At 43.7% G+C, this 25,377-nt stretch overlaps 1 protein-coding gene across 1 annotated transcript in view; it reads left to right on the top strand.

Moving 5' to 3' along the window:
• Nucleotides 1–25,377, top strand: part of LOC121586782 (CUB and sushi domain-containing protein 3) — a 759,103-nt gene that overhangs the window by 597,147 nt on the left and 136,579 nt on the right. The window contains exons 38-48 of the mRNA XM_041903753.2: nt 11–129; nt 1,232–1,301; nt 3,190–3,306; nt 4,333–4,542; nt 4,928–5,116; nt 6,416–6,593; nt 11,507–11,652; nt 15,149–15,229; nt 19,749–19,862; nt 20,549–20,737; nt 21,860–22,006. Coding sequence (XP_041759687.2) covers nt 11–129; nt 1,232–1,301; nt 3,190–3,306; nt 4,333–4,542; nt 4,928–5,116; nt 6,416–6,593; nt 11,507–11,652; nt 15,149–15,229; nt 19,749–19,862; nt 20,549–20,737; nt 21,860–22,006 — 1,560 coding nt within the window. The remainder of the gene's footprint in view (nt 1–10; nt 130–1,231; nt 1,302–3,189; nt 3,307–4,332; nt 4,543–4,927; nt 5,117–6,415; nt 6,594–11,506; nt 11,653–15,148; nt 15,230–19,748; nt 19,863–20,548; nt 20,738–21,859; nt 22,007–25,377) is intronic.

The following is a 25,377-nucleotide window of genomic DNA, read 5'->3' as shown; positions in this document are numbered from 1 at the left end:
CTCTCCACAGCCATAGGTCTGGAGTCCTGTCCAGAGCCACAGACCCCCAACTATGGCATCAAGGTTGGAGACCGCTACATGGTTGGAGACGTGGTTCTGTTTCAGTGTGAACAAGGCTACTCTCTGCAGGTAAGAGATCATTCTCTCCATCTATATCTATCTCTCCATCTATATCTATCTATCTCTATATCTCTATATCTTTCTCCATCTATCTATCTCTCCATCTCTATATCTTTCTCCATCTATCTATCTCTATCTATATCTCTATATCTTTCTCCATCTATCTCTATCTATATCTCTATATCTTTCTCCATCTATCTATCTCTCCATCTCTATATCTTTCTCCATCTATCTATCTCTATCTATATCTCTATATCTTTCTCCATCTATCTATCTCTATATCTCTATATCTTTCTCCATCTATCTATCTCTCCATCTCTATATCTTTCTCCATCTATCTCTATCTATATCTCTATATTTTTCTCCATCTATCTATCTCTCCATCTCTATATCTTTCTCCATCTATCTATCTCTATCTATATCTCTATATCTTTCTCCATCTATCTATCTCTATATCTCTATATCTTTCTCCATCTATCTCTATCTATATCTCTATATCTTTCTCCATCTATCTATCTCTCCATCTCTATATCTTTCTCCATCTATCTCTATCTATATCTCTATATCTTTCTCCATCTATCTCTATCTATATCTCTATATTTTTCTCCATATCTCTATATCTCTATATTTTTCTCCATATCGCTATCTATATCTCTTAATTTTTTACTCCTTATCTCTATATATCTATATTTTGCTCCATATCTCTATCTATCTATATCTCTATATTTTGCTCTGTCTGTCTGTCTGTCTGTCTGTCTGTCTGTCTGTCTGTCTGTCTGTCTGTCTGTCTGTCTGTCTGTCTGTCTGTCTGTCTGTCTGTCTGTCTGTCTGTCTGTCTGTCTGTCTGTCTGTCTGTCTGTCTGTCTGTCTGTCTGTCTGTCTATCTATCTGTCTACATTTTCTCCATATCTCTATCTATCTATATCTCTATATTTTTCTCCATATATCTATTTATCTCTATCTATTTCATCTAGTATCTCTGTCGGTTCATCTTAGTAGCTATTTTAAATGTTGTTCAGTGTTCTACTGTTCTAAAGCATTGAGTACTAGGGAATATGTGATATAACAACGTAATGCTGTATGTTTATGAATACCTATTTTTCTTCACCAGGGTAATGCCCATATAACCTGTATGCCAGGACCAGTCCGGAGATGGAACTACCCAGTCCCACTCTGTCTTGGTATGTCGATAACGTTACTGTGACATTAGTATGTCTAAACCTCTCATAGAGAATTGCAGAGAGTTTGGTTACTCTGTGATGTAAAGGTGTGACTGTCATAGAAGCTCGATACCCAACATAAATAGTAAAACTTTAATATGTTCAGAGTTGGCTGTTGGTCTCGGGGACAACTGTTGTCAGCTGTATATCCTGAACAACCAAAGTCAATATTTTTCATGAAAAATGTCCCCAAAATGAACTGCAGGGCCCACATCTAAAACATATAGCAAAAACGTTTTTTAGAAACGTTTTTGGGTAAATAGTCCCCTGTAGCTCAGTTGGTAGAGCATGGCGCTTGCAACGCCAGGGTTGTGGGTTCGTTTCCCACGGGGGGCCAGTATGAAAATGTATGCACTAACTGTAAGTCGCTCTGGATAAGGGCGTCTGCTAAATGACTAAAATGTAAATATATTCTGTCCATGTACGTTAACTCACTGAGACAGATGATGGATCTTTATCTAACATAATTATTTTTTGGGACACACAATAGTTGTAAAGAAGAGACAATAACTTGGACTCTCTTAAGTGGTGAACAAAAATAATTCCACGTCTGTGGAGCCACATTTTCTGAAATATCCCAAAACGTTGAGTTTTTGTACTTTTCCTTCTAAAAGCTCTCACACCATAACGAAAGGTAGGGAGCACCTTTGTGCCTTTTAGCACACAAAAGGCTATTCTTTTCACTTAAAGGTGAATCACTCCACCATTTCCTGGTTGCTAAAATTCAAATAGTGCTCCTAATTTCAGTTTATGTGACAAAACAAGCAAACCCTAGTGTAGAGAATCACTGTACCATCTAAACCGCTGTGAAATATCTGTTTGAAGCTGGTGTACAAAACCAAAAGTAAAAGACGCAAAAACTAAGCTGAAGAAAAGGAAGTAGAGAAATAATGCAAATAGAACATACTGTATCTACCACTTCTTAGACGTGCTTTCAATGAGAACCACAGATCTATAACTATAGAAATATGTCAAGTCACCCATAAAGTTACATATTGCAGCTTTAACAAGGGCTGTGTTACCATTCTCTTTAGGCTACTCTATATCCAGGATCAGTGCTGAGGATAACCGATACCTCTCGTTCTGACTCAATGATAGGGAGCCTATTTAACACAAGGGATGCAACAAGACCAGGGGTAGATGGAGTATTCATACATTTTAACCGTTAGTGTGTCTGTCACGATCACAGGAGCTGCTCCATCCTGGCAATCTGTATCATAGATTCTTTTTCTTCTTCTTTTTTTATACATATTGCAGCTTAAGACTTACCTCACACTGGCTGAACCGCTGAGAGGGAAAGAGACTATGCTAGTACACTCTTAGAAAAAAGGCTTTCAAAGGGGTTCGTCGGCTGTCCCCGTAGGACAACCCTTTTTGGTTCCAGGTATAACACTCTGTGGAAAGGGTTCTACGTGGAACTCAAAAGGGTTCTTCAAAGGGTTATTCTATGGGGACTGCCGAAGAACCCTTTTAGGTTCTAGATAGCACCTTTTTTTCGAAGAGTGTAGTCCTATAGGAGTGAGTTGATCTGAAGCACTGATGCTACAATACACTGTTTTAAGGGAATGCCCATTTAAAGGCCTGTCAATACTAATGTACTAATCCATCCCAGCTGGTGGCCTCGATACCCGTTCATACTGTCTAGAGATGTAAACCAAACCCTTCTGCTTTTAGAAGCTATAGATACATATAAGAACATGACATAATGAAGTTTAAGATTTTTGCTTCTGATGGACTAATGAAGTAGTTATTTTATTATACTCTAGTCTATTCTAAAAAATGTAATTCTATTTTTATTTAATTCTATTATTTCATTATTTAACCTGTCTGAGTGGGATTGTCTCCACAGCCCAGTGTGGTGGCTCCATGACTGATGTCAGCGGTGTCATCCTGAGCCCTGGCTTCCCTGGAAACTACCCCAGTGGATTAGACTGCACCTGGACTGTCATACTACCCATCGGCTTCGGTACGGGAACACACTGACAGTCATTGTGGCCAAGAACGCACACACACACACACTGTCAAACTACCTATTGGCTTTGGTACATCAACTCGCTGCTGCCGTGGACAAGCCACAGTCACACATTGTTATACAAAGAAGTGTATGTCTTGTTTCAGTTAAAACACAGCTAGTGGGGAAGTGGCCCTAGTTATAGCAGTGAAGTGTCAGACCCATGTATGTCAGGAGCTTTAGAGGGAATGATGCTTGATTTATAAGCCTAAAGAGCAGAGACATTGAAACAGGGAAAGTGTAACACCAACAATGATGCAAATGTTTAACCAGTCTTCCAGTCAACTGAGAACAGCATCATGGTTTACAAACAGTAGGCTAAATACATAGTATACACTCTTAGAAAAAAGGGTTCCAGGTAGAACCCTTTTTGGTTCCAGATATAACTATTTTGGGTTCCGTATATATAGAATCCTCTGTGGAAAGGGTTCTACATGGAACTCAAAAGGGTTCTTCAAAGGGTTCTCTTATGGGGACAGCTGAAGAACCCTTTGACGCTAATGCACTAGGGTTCAAACGCTAATGCACTAGGGTCCAAACGCTAATGCACTAAGGTCCAAACGCTAATGCACTAGGGTCCAAACGCTAATGCACTAAGGTCCAAACGCTAATGCACTAGGGTCCAAACGCTAATGCACTAGGGTCCAAACGCTAATGCACTAGGGTCCAAACGCTAATGCACTAGGGTCCAAACGCTAATGCACTAGGGTACAAACGCTAATGCACTAGGGTCCAAACGCTAATGCACTAGGGTGTTTGCAACTCTTCTAATGTACCAATGAGTTTACGCTCTCAGTCGACCAACCTTTAATCTCTTGTGATGTTTGTTGTGGTGGAGCTACAGTGTTCTGCTTCCGTGGGTTCTGGGATTAACCCACCTGCTGAAGTAATGGGTAGATGAGTAAGATGATGGTCTATTATTCATTACAGAAACTCATGGACTGATCAGTGTGTTTTTAATCCACCTGTTGTTTATTTCAGGAATCCACCTGCAGTTCCTCAACTTCTCCACGGAGGCCATCCATGACTACCTGGAGATTCGGAGTGGAACGCTGGAGACGGGCACGGTGATTGACAGGTTCAGTGGACCACAGGTCCCCAAGTCCCTGTTCAGCACCACCCACCAGACTAGCCTCTTCTTCCACAGCGACTACTCCCAGAACAAGCCGGGTTTCCAGATCACTTACCAGGGTGAGGCTAGAGTTAGTTTATTTTTAAAATATATATTTTTTCCTGATTTTATTGAACAGATAGATATAAAGAGGATGACACTGGGAAAGATAGAGGTTGTGTCATGCCGAAACCGTAGACTACAGAGTTAGATCAGTAGAATGTGTGGGAGAGGAGAGAACTCAAAAAGGATTTGTCGAGGGCCCTTGTGATTTCACTCAACTCAATTAAATGTAATTGTATTTGTCATAATGTTGGTCTGGGCAATCTCCTTCAGTATCCTAGATACGGTATTTACATGGCACACAGTTTTATCTATGTATTCGTTTTCATGTTTGTGTCATTTTCTTCATATGTATTTTCAGTCAATATTTATTTCAATTATCGACTACTTCCTGATTTCCAGCCTATCAGCTACAGAGCTGTCCCGACCCTCGTCCTTTTCGTAACGGCATCGTGATCGGCAGCGACTTCAGTGTGGGCCTCACTGTGTCCTTCGAGTGTCTGCCTGGCTACTCCCTCATCGGAGAGGCCTCTCTCACCTGTCTGCACGGAATCAGCCGCAACTGGAACCACCCGGTACCACGCTGTGAAGGTAACTATGGAAATAGGATATCTATGGGAACTACTAGCATATAAATGGAATTGATAGGATCTGTATGGTAACAGATTGATATTGCACCTAGAGGGCAGCAGTGGGTGTTTCATGGACCATAACATCTTGGACATTACTACAACAGTTCCACTTAATCTACTTCTACTCCAATGGCATCCACAGCAATCACTATTAGGCTACTGTAGTATTACAACATATTACTAAGACGTGGCCATTACTATGACTTTTACTGCTGTGTCTTTTTGCTCAATCAGTGTAGCCTGGAAAGACCTCTAACTTGACCATGTCTTCCCTCTCCTCCGTAACTCTATGTGGGTGGTAACATCGCCTAACCCTCTCCTCTGTAACTATGTGTGGGTGGTAACATCCCCTAACCCTCTCCTCTGTAACTCTGTGTGGGTGGTAACATCACCTAACCCTCTCCTCCGTAACTCTATGTGGGTGGTAACATCACCTAACCCTCTCCTCTGTAACTCTGTGTGGGTGGTAACATCACCTAACCCTCTCCTCTGTAACTCTGTGTGGGTGGTAACATCCCTAACCCTCTCCTCTGTAACTCTGTGTGGGTGGTAACATCCCTAACCCTCTCCTCTGTAACTCTGTATGGGTGGTAACATCACCTAACCCTCTCCTCTGTAACTCTGTATGGGTGGTAACATCACCTAACCCTCTCCTCTGTAACTCTGTGTGGGTGGTAACATCACCTAACCCTCTCCTCTGTAACTCTGTGTGGGTGGTAACATCACCTAACCCTCTCCTCCGTAACTCTGTGTGGGTGGTAACATCACCTAACCCTCTCCTCCGTAACTCTGTGTGGGTGGTAACATCACCTAACCCTCTCCTCCGTAACTCTGTGTGGGTGGTAACATCACCTAACCCTCTCCTCTATAACTCTGTGTGGGTGGTAACATCACCTAACCCTCTCCTCTGTAACTCTGTGTGGGTGGTAACATCACCTAACCCTCTCCTCTGTAACTCTGTGTGGGTGGTAACATCACCTAACCCTCTCCTCCGTAACTCTGTGTGGGTGGTAACATCACCTAACCCTCTCCTCTGTAACTCTGTGTGGGTGGTAACATCACCTAACCCTCTCCTCTGTAACTCTGTGTGGGTGGTAACATCACCTAACCCTCTCCTCCGTAACTCTGTGTGGGTGGTAACATCACCTAACCCTCTCCTCCGTAACTCTGTATGGGTGGTAACATCACCTAACCCTCTCCTCTGTAACTCTGTATGGGTGGTAACATCACCTGACCACATCTTCCCTCTTCTCTGTAGCGCTGTGTGGGGGTAACATCACTTCCATGAATGGGACCATCTACTCCCCCGGCCACCCCGAGGAGTACCCCAACTTCCAGGACTGTGTGTGGAGTGTGAGGGTTCCCCCTGGGAACGGGATCTACATCAACTTCACCGTGCTCAGCACTGAACCCATCTACGACTACATCACTGTATGGTAAGAACCAATTGACCTCTTAATGAACAACTATAGTGTTAGATTACACTATAATATATACATCACTTTCACCATGGTCAGTACAGAACCTAACTGTGACTACATCACTGTATGGTACGAACCTGTATGGGGCCCTGTGTAGCGCAGTTGGTAGAGCATGGCGTTTGCAACTCCAGGGTTGTGGGTTCGATTCCCACAGGGGGGCCAGTATGAAAAAATTAATAATGTATGCACTCACTAACTGTAAGTCGCTCTGGATAAGAGCGTCTGCTAAATGACTGTAAATGTAAAATGAACCTACAGTGCATTCTGAAAGTATTTAGACCTCTTGACTTTTTCAAAAAAATTATACGTTACAGCCTTATTATAAAATTGATTTAAAAAATGTCCCTCATCAATACTCAATACCCCATAATTACAAAGCGAAAACAGGTTTTTAGATTTTTTTGCAAATGTATTAAAAATAAAACAGAAATACCTTATTTACATACAGTTGAAGTCGGACGTTTACATACACTTAGGTTGGAGTCAATAAAACTCGTTTTTCAACCACTCCACAAATGTCTTGTTAACAAACTATAGTTTTGGCAAGTCGGTTAGGACATCTACTTTGTGCATGACACAAGTAATTTTTCCAACAATTGTTTACAGACAGATTATTTCACTTATAATTCACTGTATCACAATTCCAGTGGGTCAGAAGTTTACATACACTAAGTTGACTGTGCCTTTAAACAGCTTGAAAATTCCAGAAAATGATGTCATGGCTTTAGAAGCTTCTGATAGGCTAATTTACATCATTTGAGTCAATTGGAGGTGTACCTGTGGATGTATTTCAAGGCCTACCTTCAAACTCAGTGCTTGAAATCATGGGAAAATCAAAATAAATCAGCCAAGACCTCAACAAAAAAATTGTAGACCTCCACAAATCTGGTTCAGATGCCTGAAGGTACCACGTTCATCTGTACAAACAACAGTATGCAAGTATAAACACCATGGGACCACGCAGCCATCATACCACTCAGGAAGGAGACGCGTTCTGTCTCCTAGAGATTAATGTACTTTGGTGCGAAAAGTGCAAATCAATCCCAGAACAACAGCAAGGACCTTGTGAAGATACTGGAGGAAACAGGTACAAAAGTATCTATATCCACAGTAAAATGAGTCCTACATCAACATAACCTGAAAGGCCGCTCAGCAAGGAAGAAGCCATTGCTCCAATACTGCCATAAAAAAGCCAGACCACGGTTTGCAACTGCACATGGGGACAAAGACCGTACTTTTAGAGAAATGTCCTCTGGTCTGATGAAAATAGAACTGTTTGGCCGTAATGACCATCGTTATGTTTGGAGGAAAAAGGGGCCGCTTGCAAGCCGAAGAACACCATCCCAACCGTGAAGCACGGGGGTGGCAGCATCATGCTGTAGGGGTGCTTTGCTGCAGGAGGGACTGGTGCACTTCACAAAATAGATGGCATCATGAGGAAGGAAAATTATGTGGATATATTGAAGCAACATCTCAAGACATCAGTCAGGAAGTTAAAGCTTGGTTGCAAATGGGTCTTCAAATGGACAATGACCCAAAGTATACTACCAATGTTGTGGCAAAATGGCTTAAGGACAACAAAGTCAAGGTATTGGAGTGGCCATCACAAAGCCCTGATCTCAATCCTATAGAAAATGTGTGGGCAGAACTGAAAAAGCGTGTGCGAGCAAGGAGGCCTACAACCTGACTCAGTTACACCAGCTCTGTCAGGAGGAATGGGCCAAAATTCACCCAACTTATTGTGGGAAGCTTGTGGAAGGCTCCCCGAAACGTTTGACCCAAGTTAAACAATTTAAAGGCAATGCTACCAAATACTAATTGAGTGTATGTAAACTTCTGACCCACTGGGAATGTGATGAAAGAAATAAAAGCTGAAATAAATAATTCTCTCTACTATTATTTCACATTCTTAAAATAAAGTGGTGATCCTAACTGACCTAAGACAGGGATTTTTTACTAGGATTAAATGTCAGGAATTGTGAAAAACTCAGTTTAAATGTATTTGGCTAAGGTGTATATAAACTTCCGACTTCAACTGTATCTCTCTCTCAGCTGCTCAATAGTGCTTTATTACAGTTACTAAGAAAATTCTTGCTTTTTATCAGTTTTACACATTTAACTATGTATTTCTCTACTAGCAGGAATGGTGCAATATTAATCCCTCACCAACTGAATTTCTGCCTTTTATCCCATATGGTGATTCTGATTCTGAGTGTTCTTACAGCCCTCAGAGTGGGCAAAGTTAGAGTGCCACAACACTGAACTGCAGCAACCCAAAAGGATACAAATTATGTTCATTGATGCAGGAGGGCTGGGGGAGTTTGACCAATCAAGTTCAAGTGAAGATTATTTTCATATCCACTTCTAAATCCAGTGTCAACAGCAGCCGGTTGAGAAAAGGATTAATGAAGAGCTTACTCACACTTCCTCTGTTCACCTAGCTCCTCTGTTCATTCACCTTGGTTGTAATGCCAGGTAGAAAAACGACTCACCTCTTCCCACTCACCTCTTCTCACTCACCGCTTCCCACTCACCCCTTCTCACTCACCTCTTCCCACTCACCTCTTCCCACTCACCTCTTCCCACTCACCTCTTCCCACTCACATCTTCCCACTCACCTCTTCCCACTCACCTCTTCCCACTCACCTCTTCCCACTCACCTCTTCCCACTCACCTCTTCCCACTCACCCCTTCCCACTCACCTCTTCCCACTCACCTCTTCCCACTCACCTCTTCCCACTCACCTCTTCTCACTCACCTCTTCTCACTCACCTCTTCTCACTCACCTCTTCCCACTCACCTCTTCTCACTCACCTCTTCCCACTCACCTCTTCTCACTCACCTCTTCCCACTCACCTCTTCCCACTCACCTCTTCTCACTCACCTCTTACACAGCAGGTAAGGGTTTATTGTAATATATTGATGTAAATTGTGTCATATTGTACACAATAACTTTTTAGTTAGTTTCTATGAAATAAGACTTTTGTTTCAATACCCATGAGGAGATAACAAGGAATTATGTAAAACCATGTGATAGTCAATTAGCCTAGCCAATTATAGAAGAGCTAACCCTTGACTTTACGTGTTGGACGCTTAATTAGTGGAATTATTACTAAAACTTGTTTTGGCAGATAACTTTGGTATGGTAAAAAGTATTCCTTATAGCGTTGTTGTTTTAAAACATAAAAGTAATTATACACTTGCGGAAAAAAGCCAACTTTATTTTTGCAGTTTCACGTTCCACAGTGCTCTCAAACCTCTCTTCCAAACTGTTCTTTCTTAATTGGATGCATCCTTTCTGTGGTTACCATAGCTACTGCATTTTTCACTCATGGTAAAACAGAACTTTGTCTTCTGGTTGATCTGAGAGAGACCTGTATTTTAACTGTTCACCCCCCATTCACTCTCTCGCCGTCATGGTTCCCACCATCACTCCATCCCTACGCCATCCCTTCATTAAACAAACTGACCAACAGTGACATCACACTCACAGTTAGTCAATTTAAAGGCATAGAGTATGGTTGACGTACACAGACTTTTAATCTCTCTCTGAGGAAATGTAATGCAGTAAAACAGTCGCCAAGGCGAGTTCTTCATGTATCCCAATAGATCCAGTCAAAGGCATCTTGATGTTTTAAAGAGAGCGGCTTTCTGAGTAATTGTCTTCCCCAGCACTCTGACACCACTGTTGTGCAGGGGGAGGAGGAGGAAGACAGGGGATGGAGTAATGGATGGAATGAATGAATTCTGAGATGAATTCTAATAATGTGTGTCCTCCATCCATGCGCACACGAATAATAAGTCCCCCTTTCTCCCCCCCAAACATTTAAATAATGCATTTTCAGCAAAGGTGCTTTTCTGTTTTCACCCGGCTCTGTTTCAGTCTCTGATAGGATTTATTTATGTTGTTGACTGCTGCGGCCGACTTGCGCTTCAATCTTTTCTCAGCGCTGTGAGACGTCGTGCTGGCTTCAAACACACACACGCTCACACACACTTGTGTGTGCACACACGTATACGCGCACACACACACACACACACACTCACGTATGCACTAATGCACAGAGACAATCACTCAAGCACTCTCTCTCTTTCTCTCACACACACAGACACACACACACACACACACAGACACACACACAAACACACCGTGCTCCCGAAACATCCCAGGTGTCAGAGATTAGCCAGATTAATAAAACAGCTTCTCTGCTTGTTCGTTAGGACTGCTCTGACCCAGCGGTGCCCAGAGAGGGGGTCCACTGAGCACCATTAGACAGACCCCCTCTCCCCTTCACACACTCATTTACCTTTGACTGGCTCCAGATTTGACCCATGGAGGTAGTCTGCTCTCTGGCTGTCACGATCACAGAGATGTAGCCCTCCTCATGCCCCTGTCTCTTAATTGGGTAGATAGTTTGATATCTGGGTACCTTTCTGCATTTTAAAACCCAGTCTCTGAAACGAGCGCCCTTAGGTTGTGGCTTCTCCAAAAAACGAAGTTTATAAAAAGAGATGACATCGTCTAACGTCTCTCTCTGGAAGGAATACTGTAGGTCAGTGATGGGTTATGTATCCTGCTCTCTACATTGACCTGGGAAATGTTTGTTAAAGATGACCGCAAATAGATTTTCAATGGGCTCCTTTCAAAGACATGTCTGTGTTGGTCAATGTCTTGTCTTCCTTGTCTATTGACAATGTCCATCACCTGCCCATGGGGAGGGATATGTCATTGATCCTTGGTGTGTATGTCTTGTTGTGTTGTGTTGTGTTGTGTTGTGTTGTGTTGTGTTGTGTTGTGTTGTGTGTGTGTGTGTGTGTGTGTTGTGTTGTGTTGTGTTGTGTGTGTGTGTGTGTGTGTGTGTCTACAGGGATGGTCCAGACCAGAGCTCCCCCCAGATCGGTCAGTTCAGTGGGAACACAGCACTAGAGTCGGTCTACAGCACCTCCAACCAGATCCTCATTAAGTTCCACAGCGACTTCAGCGGCAGTGGATTCTTCGTGCTCAGTTACCATGGTGAGCACTTCATCAGAGAGACAGGCGGGGAGAGAGAGAAAGATAGAAAAGACGGGAGAGAGAGAAAGATGGAGAACAAATGTGATAATGAAGGAGGAGAGGGAGAGAGAGTGGTGGAGAAAGAAAGAGAGAGTGAAAGGTAGAGAAAGAGAAAGAGAGGAGAGAACAAATCCAGAGGAAAAGGAAGAGAGATCAATGGCCTGATGGGCAGCAGAGTGAAGCTCCTAGTCCTCCTCCCTGCCTGCCTAGGGCCTCTGACACGTATGGCAGCCAGTACTCATTATTGGCTCAGCTCATTTTCATAGTCAATTTAATCCTGACTTATTGCACTTCGATGCCTCTCTCCCATCTGACGGTCTTTTTAATGAATCAGTGAAGGGACATGACTCTATACACCTGTGCCACATTGATTATTGGCTACAGGGTGCGCTCTGAGCAGTGAGCACTTGCCTAAATATATTTTTTTGTCCAGACACATACAGCCTTTTCACACTACTAATGACACACAAGGCTGCTCCCTTGACACAGTGCTACTGGAAAAAACAGATCAAGCATCCCAATAGCAAGGCCCATGTCATTCCCAATAGCAAGGCCCATGTCATTCCCAATAGCAAGGCCCATGTCATTCCCAATAGCAAGGCCCATGTCATTCCCAATAGCAAGGCCCATGTCATTCCCAATAGCAAGGCCCGTGTCATTCTGCTACAGCCAGCACTTATGATTTTACTACAAGTGCTTATTGATCCTGACCTGTATCAAACGTCTCTCTCACTGTAAACCAGTCTGTCTTGATTGTGGACGGTGGGGTGGCTTACGAGGTACTCCAATCACTTTACTGTAACAGTCGAGGTGCTTAACTGTCACCTTAGTTTCAGCTCTGCCCAAATGGGTTATGGGTAAACTACAGGTTTGGACTTTGATATGGTATGTATTGACATGTCACTGTTGGTTGATTACAGTTATTAAAAGGTTTTTAGTTGGTCTGTCAGATGTTCAAAAGGTAACGTAGAACTATTTGATCAATCATAGCTCAATCGTGTTATTGTTATCATTATTATTAATCTGTACATCCATCCCTGTTGCCTAATAAGGAGAGCTGCTCTGTCGAAGCTAGCTGCTCCTAGCTGCTTCTGCTTAATGATATGAATGTACTAGACTACAGATAATACACAGCAATGTTTCTCTATATTTTACTTGGGTTTGGCATGGGAATTACTCTGTAATGAGTTTAGCTTTTGATTCATTTTAAATGGGCCACCGAGTTAGAGAAACAACTAGATTTCCCCTTAGTGAACACTCTGCTTTGCTGTGAATTAGCCAAAATTTATACGACACTTATTAAAGATATTAGTTTAGTTTATTAGATTGTCCTCAACTGTCAAGTAATACAATTGTAGGCTGCAGACGGTTTATTCATGCAGTTTGCTGTCCAGAATGACAAAATAAGTGTTTTCATGTAGGTCACATCAAAAGATTGGCCCGGGGGGAAATAAATCAATAGAATGTGATTATCACTCCAAATAAGCAACATGCACAACTGTCACTTTTTCCAATCCTGCTATGAGAGGGTTTAAGTTGCATAGTTATTCAGGACATTATGCAAACATCATAATATTATAGAATACCATTTGTGGGTAGATTTGATGACTCAATTCCCGGAGCCCACTTGTTTTGACTGGTGATGATCTTCATCGTTCACAGCACATCAACCGGTCAATCTAGACGTAAATCCCACATGAGGGAAATCCATAGAGGAGGTTCCCTCTTTAATTTATCTCTTTTAGTAGAGCCTATCACAGAGCGAAATGTAGAGTCTCTCATGGGGACACAGAAAGTCATTGACTCTGTTCATTGCTTTCGCTTCAATTGGCAATAAACACACACAAACACGGACACATATTCACCAAATTCACAGTCACACACACACACACACAACCCCCGTACCCTCTGTGCTCACTCTCCTTCCTCTGCCTGAGGAGCCTCTAAAGGAATCTTATTAATCAGCAAGCACATTTAACCGAAGCCACATGCTAAGTGGCTTTCGCTACTTAATTTCTGTTATTGTAGCGTGGTTGTCCGGAGCCAAAGCCCCCACTCGTCTATTAGACAGCCTCCCTCCTCCTCTGTCTACTCTGTACGCTGGGGGTTTATTCATTAGTGCACACGGTAGCAAACTGTAGCAAAACATATTGTTTACGAAAATGTGAGTTTCTTTTTTTGGACAAATAAAGGAAGGTCCCCCTCCCTGTTTTACTTATGTTTGTTTCTTACACCCTTGTTCATGGGGAAGCAGAAGTAGATTTAGCTATATACTGCTTTAGCCTGTCTGGAGAGCCAGGTGGGTGGGGTTGGCATTTCGGAGACTTTTCTATTGGTTCCGTTGCACCAGGCAAGCTCAGGCAAGCACAGCTTTTACATTGAATAATAGAATATGAACCCAGGTCTGGAAGTTAGCTATATGTCTATCGCTCAGGAGATATCTCCCTCCTGCTCTGTCTGTTCAGACTGTTGAGAAGTTTTATAACAATTACACTCTGTTATCAATTAATTAATGATCAATGGCTGTCATTGATTTTACCCCCTAGTTTGTGTTGGCATGACCCCGCCAGGTAGCTGGGTAGTGGGTGTAGTTTGGATCTGCAGTCCTGAAAGAGGTTGGCTGTAAGATTCAATGGTGTAATATTTCCCCTTGCCTAGTTCAGAGTGCTACCTTATTTAATCCTGTCATTAGCAGCAGCGATTCCTCAGATCGTGTGTGTGTATGAACTCAGTGTGTCTCTCCATCCGTGCATGTGTGTGTGCAGTGTAGTATCTCTCCCCGGGCCCAGCTCCGACCGTTGTCACCTTATTTAATCCTGTCGTTAGCGCCAGCTAGCAGTGTTCGTTCCCTCATATAGTTAGCAGTGCCTCCTTGCCAGAACAGCACAGCTTGGCCGGTCTGTTGATTCCCAGAAGGTACACTGGGCTTATCTGATGCCCTTAAACACACCGCCGAGATCACATCGCTGCTGAATAAATTGGTATGCAGCCAGGTGCAGGTGGTGTAGAATCTGCATTTTTTTCCTTCTTTTTTTCCTGCCTAACCTTTCAAATGCCAGCAGTTTCTCCTCCTCCCCAATTCTGATGCTCTTTTGTCCAGACATGGGAAATCAATGGTCTTTGGTCTGTGATTTTGCAAGTGGGTCTGCTGTGGCATGGGTGGAGATTGCAGTACTGTTGAGTTGAGCAGGTACTTGCACGCAAACCATCACAAGGAATAAGGAAGGAGACAAATCTGCATCCCAAATAGGCCTCTGGTCAAAAGTAGTGCACTATATAGGGAAAAGGGAGCCATTCGGGACTTAGACAGATATATATATATATATTTATTTATTTATTTTAATTCCATGTTCGAAAGAATGCAGAAAGTCCCAGTGCAATAAGTGGTTAACCAAAAAGAGGATTACTACTCTGTTGAAATGTTCCTTCTTCCTCTTCCTTCCTCCTCCTCTTCTAGTGTACCAGCTGAGGATCTGCCAAGCGCCCCCGGAGGTGGCCAACGCTGATATCCTCACGGAGGACAGGGAGTTTGAAATAGGTAACGCCTCCACGTCTAGTTCAATCCAAATATTCTCAATTTTTCTAATGAATAGTTTTGGGATAGGACCTCCTCACCAATCGTTATACTTGGGACTAGGAGTTTTCCTGTGCCTGTATTCATAAAGCGTCTTAGAGTGCTGATCTAGGATCAGTTATGCTTTTTAGCTCATTATGAATAAAGAGTATATGGACTGCGGGAGACCTGATCCTAGATCAGATCTGAGACGCTTTGTGAGTATAGGCCCTGGCCTTACTGAGAGTTCACACCAGCCCCATGCCCCATGCCCCTTCACCACATCCCCCATGTACGTCTCTCCTCTGCTCAGGTAAATGCTGATACATGTAGAATGTCCTCACTGAGTATTGATCATGTCTTAGAGAGAGGACAAGCCTCCTCCGGTGTGTTTGACCCCGACTAATACAATAGGTGGACACACACACACACACACACACAGACAGACAGACACACACACATAAATCAAATCGGTTGAATTTGTCACGCGCTTCGTAGACAACAGTGAAATGCTTACTTGCGGGTCCTTTTCCAACAATACAGAGTTTAAGATATATATATTTTATTTTATAAATAGAAATAGTGTCAAAGTGAATAATGAATAAAAATCATGAGTAAAAATAACATGGCTATATATAGGGAGTACCAGTACTGAGTCGATGTGCATGGGTACGAGGTATTTGAGATAGCTATGTACTGTACATATTTGACCCAACGCCTCTACTTGGTCTTATGTAGCAACATTTGAAATGGTGTTTTTTTACATTGGATAAAAGAGACTCAGAGCTGCAAAATGGTACATCCCACACTGCAGTTGAGGAACAATGGGAAAGTAATTCTTCTTTGAAAGTTGATAAACGTGTAACCCCACTTTTGAGAAAATGGCACTTGAATGTTTTGGTACACCTACTGGAGAGCTCTTCTTTGTTTACATCCATTCAGCATCGTTCACACCTTCTTAAGCCTTAGCCCCACCCATCTCTTTAAGGATTCACATGGGAGGCCAGAACAGAGTGAATAGTGTAGTAAACAACCAACGATTTCAAGACTAAAAGTGGTAAAAGTAGTAGCCTACAATAAGGACAAACTCCAGGTAAAAATATACTTTATCCAGTCCTTGGCCTATATCCTAATCTGACTTTGAAAGTGTTCAGATAAAAATATGGATTAAATATTTTACAATTATTAGATGATGCTTACCCAGAAACGTGTCTACATTGATGGGTCATGTGAAGGAAATGCTAAAACCACCCCCCAGCCACATCTAGCTAAGTGGATGGGTCACTATTGTTCATGTTCATGAAACACAATAGATGGCCGTAATCACCCCCCAGACACACCTGTCTAGCTTGATGGTCATATAATCATTTTCTTGTGAAGTGGAGTCTTTTGTTTAGACATGTAGCTAGCTAGCTAAACAATGAACCATAATCCCAACCAATAGCTACAGTACAAACTGATTGTCATAGCTAGCCGCTATGCATGAAATGTTGGAGTATGAATCTGCAGGTAGCTAAAGCTAACCAACTAGGTTCAATGTTAGCTAGCTATAACTAGCAATGCAAATGATTTCAGAGATACAAATAATATTACTACATAGATCATACACGTAACCTTAGCTAGCCTTGTGGTCGGATGCCTTAGCTAGCAAGCCAGCAAATTATTGTTTGCTAGCTAGCTAACAGTACGCTTTAACTTGCAATGAAAACAACTTTCTGACAAAGTTAGAAACGTATAATATCTGAAAAATCTAGCTAGACTCTTACCCATATACATGGATGAACGCTTCACACCAGTGTGTCATTTCCGTTTGGTTTGTAGCTAGCTACAGCTTGTTTGGCCGGTTGTTGTGTCAAGTCACTCCGGTTCACAATGACCTTGTAGTAGTCCATCACAACCTTTTCCCACTGATCTTTGTTGATAGCGCCTGCTAAATTCTGGGCAGCAATGTTGTTGAGAGCAGTAGCAACACTTTTGCAGATCTGCATGGTTAACGTTATATCTTTCAAAAAAGCCGTGGTAGCAAGGATTACCTACACATACTGAGCAGCTCATGTTATAGACAGAAGCGGGTTACATGGCAGACCAATCCCAACTCATCTCTCGGCATGTCCAGCCCATCCATTATCTCAGCCAATCATGGCTAGTGGGAAGGTTCCTGTCTTTTGCCGTGGCTAAACCAACTTGGCTCATAATTTAACAATTTTATTAGTATTTACAGATGGCATACAAGTTTGTTATTAAGGCACATGAAAATTCACATGTTCCAGAAGGTATTTCTGCCAAAAAAACTGATTTTGATAAAAGACAATAAAACAATTTAAAATAAAATAAAATGCCTCTTCTGTGAAGCAGTGCGACAAACGCCTACCTTCCTGAAATGGGTCACATATAGGTAGGGGTAAAGTGACTATCAGCGGCATATGTGTTGTGCGTGTGTGTGTGGCGTCAGTATGCGTGTGTGTGTGTTTGTGTGTGTGGGTGGGTGGGTGTTAATGTTGGGGTGTCAGTGTAAGTATGTGTGAGTGTGGGTAGAGTCCAGCGTGTGTGCATAGAGTCAGTGCAAGAGAGTTTGTGCAAAAAAGGGCCAATGTTTAGAATTCTAATGGCTTGGGGTTCAAAGCTGTTTAGGGTCCTGTTGTTTCCAGACTTGGTGCATTGGTACCACTTGCCGCGCGGTAGCAGAGAGAACAGTCTATGACTTGGGTTACTGGAGTCTATGTCTCCCGAGTGGCGCTGTGGTCTAAGGCACTGCATTGCAGTGCTAGCTGTGCCACTAGAGATCCTGGTTCAAATCCAGGCTCTGTCGTAGCCGGCCGTGACCGGGAGACCCATGGGGCGGCGCACCATTGGCCCAGCGTCGTCCAGGGTAGGGGAGGGAATGGCCGGCAAGGATGTAGCTCAGCTAGTAGAGCATGGTGTTTGCAACGCCAGGGTTGTGGGTTTGATTCCCACGGGGGGCCAGTATGAAAAAAAATAATGTATGCACTCACTAACTGTAAGTCGCTCTGGATAAGAGCGTCTGCTAAATGACTAAAAATGTAAATATTTGACCATTTTTAGGGCCTTCCTTTGACACCGCCTGGTATAGAGGTCCTGGATGGCAGGGAGCTGTATAGTGAAATACTGGGCCGTACGCACTACCCTCCGTATCACCTTGTGGTCGGATGCCAAGCTGTTGCCATACCAGGCGGTGATGCAGCCAGTCAAGATGCTCTCGATGGTGCAGCTGTAGAACCTTTTGAGGATCTGAGGGCCCATGCCAAATCCATCCATGTTTTTCAAACGTCAAATTTCAAAATTGTTAGAAACATCAAATTTCGAAGTGTTTGGTTAAGATTAAGTTTAGGCATTAACTTTGCATGATTAAGGTAAGGGTTAAAGTTCGGGATATGATTAAAACAAAACTATAAAAAACAACTTTCTATTGATGGATTCGAACATGCAACCATCCACCATCCCCATCCACAATCAAAGCCTACATGAGGGTAATAGCACTCACTGTTGCCCCTAGTGGCCGGTTTTCAACTCATCTCCCGCCGTACTCAGACATGGATGTACGTCGAATACTGACTTGTATCATGTGTGACCTGCCTGATTAATAGTGAGTTAGCAACTAACTCTGTGATTGGTGGGTGTGAAAGTGGGCAATTACAGACAGTGGCTGAGATGGATTCACCTTGCCTGGTAACAAGGCCCAAAGGCTCTGCTGTGTCTATAGCAGCCTTGTATAGATTTCTTGGACCACGATCATCCATCCATCCATCATCTGGAACATGGCCCATTGCTGCTGTCTAAAGACATCATCTGGAACATGGCCCATTGCTGCTGTCTAAAGACATCATCTGGAACATGGCCCATTGCTGCTGTCTAAAGACATCATCTGGAACATGACCCATTGCTGCTGGTTGAAGACATCATATGGCTTCTAAAAGGACCAGAATGTTACAGTAGATGATGATGATGATGGTGATATTGATTATGGTGATGGTGATGATGGCAATGAGGAAGAGCATACTTTTGTTTATCTTAAACACCATTATTCTTGGTTTTCTGTGTTATATTGCACTAACACTAGTTCTACTGCAATACTCATACTTCAGGGACCATTGTTTATTTTTCCTAGTAACTGTTATGAAAGTCTCAAAGATTCCTACCCAGGCTAGAACTCACTCATTAACAGTGTTCAACCTTGGATGTCAAAGAATGTCACCCCATCTGTCTCAGGCATCTGTCTCTATTACTGCAGCACAGGTTTGCTGTCCTTCTTAATTATACAACAGCTTTATCAGAGTCCGTCTCTCTCTCTCTCTCTCTCTCTCTCTCTCTCTCTCTCTGTTTCAGACAGACGCTAACTAACTCTTTTTCACTTTCTGCTCCATTCAACCCCCTCTCTCTCTCTCTCTCTCTCTCTCTCTCTCTCTCTCTCTCTCTCTCTCTCTCTCTCTCTCTCTCTCTTAATCCTCTTCCTTTTCACCTTCCTCTTCACCTTCTCTCCTGACAGGGGACATAATCTTGTACCGCTGTCATCCTGGCTTCACACTGGTGGGGAGTGAGATTCTGACATGCAGACTGGGGGAGAGACTTCAGATGGATGGGCCTCCTCCCACATGTCAAGGTGTGTGTGTGTGTGTGTGTGTGTGTGTGTATGCGTGTGTGCCTGAGCATGTACTTGCGTTCCTTCGTTTTGCATATGTGTGTGCGAGTGCGTGCCTACTTGCGTGTGTTTGTGTGTGTTTGTGGCAGCTGTCATTAAAATGGTTTTGTCATTAGCTGTGCTGTTGTGATGCGTTCTGCCCAGCTCTGTCACAGCCCCTTGTGTTTCCAGTTTTCTATTCCAGTTATGTTTCTGTGTCTTCCCTCTCACTGTGTTTAGTGGCCTAAACAGCTGTTGTCATAAATGTTTTATGCCGCCGTATTTCTCTCCGGCATCTCATTGGTGGGATTTGTCCTGAAAATCTACGGAACGTCTGGGGGCATAAGAGAAGCGGTAATGTGAGGGGTGGGTCTTGGGCAGTGGAGGCTGGTGAGGGGAGGACGGCTCATAGTAATGGCCGGAATGGAATGAATGGAACGGTTGGTGATATACTATTCCATTTATTCCATTCCAGCCATTACAATGATCCTGTCCTAAGTGGCACCAGCCAACACTTGTCTTGAAATAATTTAACCCTTTCTTTTTTTGTTTTGCTTCTTGGCCGAATGTGTTTGATTAGTTTAGTGAGTACTGCCTCTTGGGTGACCACTGAATAAATTACAGGTACCTCTAGCATCCATGTGTTCTCCTGTTATGTGCCCATCCAGTGCAATGCCCAGCCCACGATGTGAGGTTTGACTCTACTGGTGTGATCCTGAGTCCAGGCTACCCTGACAGCTACCCCAACCTGCAGATGTGTATCTGGACCATCAATGTAGAGAAGGGCTACAACATCACCCTGTACTTCGAGTCCTTCCAGACCGAGAGGGAGTTCGACATCCTAGAAGTCTTTGATGGTGGCTATAATAGCATTGGACCAGCCTGGTGCCACAACTGTTTGTGCTGTCTTGCCAACTCATGACAGCGCAAACATATATGGGACCAGGCTATTATCACACACTGTCATGTTTTTAAAACACTTCTGCTTTTTGCCCAGATATGTATTGTTTTCAAACTGTATTTTTTGGGCTGCAGTGGCATTGTAAATGTAATCTTCAGTTTGGATAAATTGGGCATTAAAAGGCTGGAAGTTTTGGTATTGAATGCAAGGCCTACAAAACTTTGTATGACCTGACTTTTAATGAATGCAAGAGCATTACAATGTGAAGCAACCACAATACCACTGAACAGATTTTGATTAATGCTGAAATGTCTAAAACGCCATTGTGACAAACAATGGTCAGCCCCTCTTCTCACAGCTAAAGATTACTATAATGCTTTGGGTCATTGCTGTAGCTGTTAGCCCTTTCAATGGATGATTTACACAACAAATACATTCTTACACAATCTACCTTGTTGTTGGCATCCTCTCCTTCTCTCCCCCCTCCCTCCCTCCCTACCTCTCTCTTCCCCCTCCCTACCTCTCTCTCCCCCCTCCCACCCTCCCTCCCTACCTCTCTCTTCCCCTCCCTACCTCTCTCTCCCCCTTCCCTCCCTCTCTCTTCCCCCTCCCTACCTCTCTCTTCCCCCTCCCTACCTCTCTCTCCCCCCTTCCCTCCCTCTCTCTCCCCCCCTCCCTACCTCTCTCTTCATCCTCCCTACCTCTCTCTTCCCCCTCCCTACCTCTCTCTCCCCCCTCCCTACCTCTCTCTTACCTCTCTCTCCCCCTCCCTACCTCTCTCTTCCCCCCTCCCTCCCTCTCTCTCCCCCCTCCCTACCTCTCTCTCTCCCCCTTCCCTTCCCTACCTCTCTCTCCCCCCTCCCTACCTCTCTCCCCCCTCCCTACCTCTCTCTCCCCACTCCCTACCTCTCTCTTCCCCCTCCCTACCTCTCTCTCCCCCTCCCTACCTCTCTCTCCCCCTCCCTACCTCTCTCTCCCCCCTCCCTACCTCTCTCTTCCCCCTCCCTACCTCTCTCTCCCCCCTCCCTACCTCTCTCTCCCTCCTCCCTACCTCTCTCTCCCCCCTCTCTCTCTACAGGCCCCAGTACTAATAGCCAGACTCTGGCCACCTTCAGCGGTGACATCTCCGCGCCCTTCAACATCACTACGACCGGCCACCAGCTCACACTGCGCTGGTCCTCCGACCACGGCACCAACAAGAAGGGCTTCCGGATCCGCTATGTTGGTGAGTATCAAAGTATGTATCCATTTAAATCACTCCTTTTCACTTGCACGTTTACGTCTTTTCAGAGTGAGAAATGCGGAGGGTGGGTGGGTGGGTGGGTGGGTGTTGTGTGTGTGAGTGTGTGCTTGCGTGTATGTGAGTGTGGGCTTGCGTGTATGTGTGTGTGAGTGTGGGCTTGCGTGTATGTGTGTGTGCTTGCGTGCGTGTGTGTGTGTGAATGTGTCTGTGAGTGTGTGAGAGATGGAAAATAACAACAGAGTAGCTACAGCATGTTGTAGCTACTCTGAAAACTTGCATGTGGAATATTGTGGTTTTACTCAATATTAGTTACAGTGGGGAAAAAAAGTATTTAGTCAGCCACCAAATGTGCAAGTTCTCCCACTTAAAAAGATGAGAGAGGCCTGTAATTTTCATCATAGGTACACGTCAACTATGACAGACAAATTGAGGAAAAAAAATCCAGAAAATCCCATTGTAGGATTTTTTATGATTTTATTTGCAAATTATGGTGGAAAATAAGTATTTGGTCACCTACAAACAAGCAAGATTTCTGGCTCTCACAGACCTGTAACTTCTTCTTTCAGAGGCTCCTCTGTCCTCCACTCGTTACCTGTATTAATGGCACCTGTTTGAACTTGTTATCAGTATAAAATACACCTGTCCACAACCTCAAACAGTCACACTCCAAACTTCACAATGGCCAAGACCAAAGAGCTGTCAAAGGACACCAAAAACAAAATTGTAGACCTGCACCAGGCTGGGAAGACTGAATCTGCAATAGGTAAGCAGCTTGGTTTGAAGAAATCAACTGTGGGAGCAATTATTAGGAAATGGAAGACATACAAGACCACTGATAATCTCCCTCGATCTGGGGCTCCACGCAAGATCTCACCCCGTGGGGTCAAAATGATCACAAGAACGGTGAGCAAAAATCCCAGAACCACACGGGGGGACCTAGTGAATGACCTGCAGAGAGCTGGGACCAAAGTAACAAAGCCAACCATCAGTAACACACTACGCCGCCAGGGACTCAAATCCTGCAGTGCGAGACGTGTCCCCCCTGCTTAAGCCAGTACATGTCCAGGCCCGTCTGAAGTGCATTTGGATGATCCAGAAGAGGATTGGGAGAATGTCATATGGTCAGATGAATCCAAAATATAACTTTTTGGTAAAAACTCAACTCGTCATGTTTGGAGGACAAAGAATGCTGAGTTGCATCCAAAGAACACCATACCTACTGTGAAGCATGGGGTTGGAAACATCATGCTTTGGGGCTGTTTTTCTGCAAAGGGACCAGGACGACTGATCCGTGTAAAGGAAAGAATGAATGGGGCCATGTATCGTGAGATTTTGAGTGAAACCCTCCTTCCATCAGCAAGGGCATTGAAGATGAAACGTGGCTGGGTCTTTCAGCATGACAATGATCCCAAACACACCGCCCGGGCAACGAAGGAGTGGCTTCGTAAGAAGCATTTCAAGGTCCTGGAGTGGCCCAGCCAGTCTCCAGATCTCAACCCCATAGAAAATCTTTGTAGAGAGTTGAAAGTCTGTGTTGCCCAGCGACAGCCCCAAAACATCACTGCTCTAGAGGAGATCTGCATGGAGGAATGGGCCAAAATACCAGCAACAGTGTGTGAAAACCTTGTGAAGACTTACAGAAAACGTTTGACCTGTGTCATTGCCAACAAAGGGTATATAACAAAGTATTGAGAAACTTTTGTTATTGACCAAATACTTATTTTCCACCATCATATGCCAATAAATTCATAAAAAATCCTACAATGTGATTTTCTGGATTTTTTTTTCTCATTTTGTCTGTCATAGTTGACGTGTACCTATGATGAAAATTACAGGCCTCTCTCATCTTTTTAAGTGGGAGAACTTGCACAATTGGTGGCTGACTAAATACTTTTTTTCCCCACTGTAAGTGATAATGTTAAGTGATAATGCCAATATATCCTCCAAACTCCAGCTTCGAGGGAATTATCACTTTTATACAACCGGTTGCCAACATATTAAAAGAATGATTGACATATTTTCATTCAAAAAAAATATTTTGATGAATTTATTCATACTATTTAATCCTTCCACGAGATAAGTCCCGACACAAATATAGGGTTGCTGGTAGTTCGTTCTATCGGTTCAGTTGCCAGAGACGCGACCCAGTCGTTAAGTGTTTTTGTAAATTAAATCATCTCTATGTGTGTTGTAAACAAATATACTAACATGTATTTACCAACAAAAAAATATTTGTTTGTTCTAAATGTTCTTATCCCTTGCTTGCTAGCTAGCCAACTACGACTAACACGGTCACGCCAAACAGTGCAGCCAGAATAACAGCAAAGCAGCTGCGTTTGTTTAAGCTGTTTTCTAGTGATTTTCTTTGGTGGGGGGGGGGGTATTTTGCGGCAGTTGTTGTCCCACAACTCCCACATATCAACCAATCAGCCTCCAGGATCCAAACAACACGTTTTATAATAATCAATGTGTGTCTGCCTTACCATGTGTCTGCCTTACCATGTGTCTGCCTTACCATGAGGGATATAAAAATGTATATTGTGCAGAATATTGACGCATGTGAATACACTGTCAGTGAGGTCAGCCCACATTTTCAGCACAACAGTTGAGGTGCAGAGACCAGCGCAGTAAATAGATTGTGCTCTAAGCTATGCGTTCATTCTTCGACTGGCTAAAACCATGGGCCTAGTGCTACTACAGATGTCGGTGGAGATGTCAGTCGGGGCCTGGGGACCCTAAACAACCACAGAGCTGGGTCTCCCCCACACTACACACTTTGCTGACTGGCCAGAGCAGAGCAGGCGGGCAGGCCGGGGACAGACGGGGTCAAGTGTTGGTCAGAGCTGTTGGTCAGAGCTGTGACAGCCAGCCTGTCCCTAATGGCCCAATGTGTGACACAGTGTGAGAAGCTAGAGGAGTAGTAGTGACACAGCAGACTGGAGTCGAGAATAGACAACACTGTAGTATTATGACTATAGCTTGTGAGGAACAAGGCTATACCAGAGCCATGTATTTAAAGAGTTGGGCCATTGAGGATTCTGCATTATGATGCATTTACATGACACTACAACATTCTATGGCAGCCATGTTAGTGCCTCATTAACATTACATAGGGAATATTTAAATAATGCTATGTAACTGAATGTCTAGAATTAGAACAACTCTCTAAATACATGGCTGTGGACTATACTAAGGCTAGGTAAGACTGAACAGGCCCATGGTAGGTAAGACTGAACAGGCCCATGGTAGGTAAGACTGAACATGGGCCAGGGTAGGGAGTGGCTGAACAGGCCCATGGTAGGTAAGACTGAACATGGGCCAGGGTAGGTAGACTGAACAGGCCCAGGGTAGGT

This window comes from Coregonus clupeaformis, chromosome 17, assembly GCF_020615455.1.
Source record: "Coregonus clupeaformis isolate EN_2021a chromosome 17, ASM2061545v1, whole genome shotgun sequence".
NCBI classification, from domain to species: domain Eukaryota; kingdom Metazoa; phylum Chordata; class Actinopteri; order Salmoniformes; family Salmonidae; genus Coregonus; species Coregonus clupeaformis.
The sequence above is the reverse complement of the archived record's forward strand: the minus strand, read 5'-3'. Positions and strand labels throughout refer to the sequence as shown.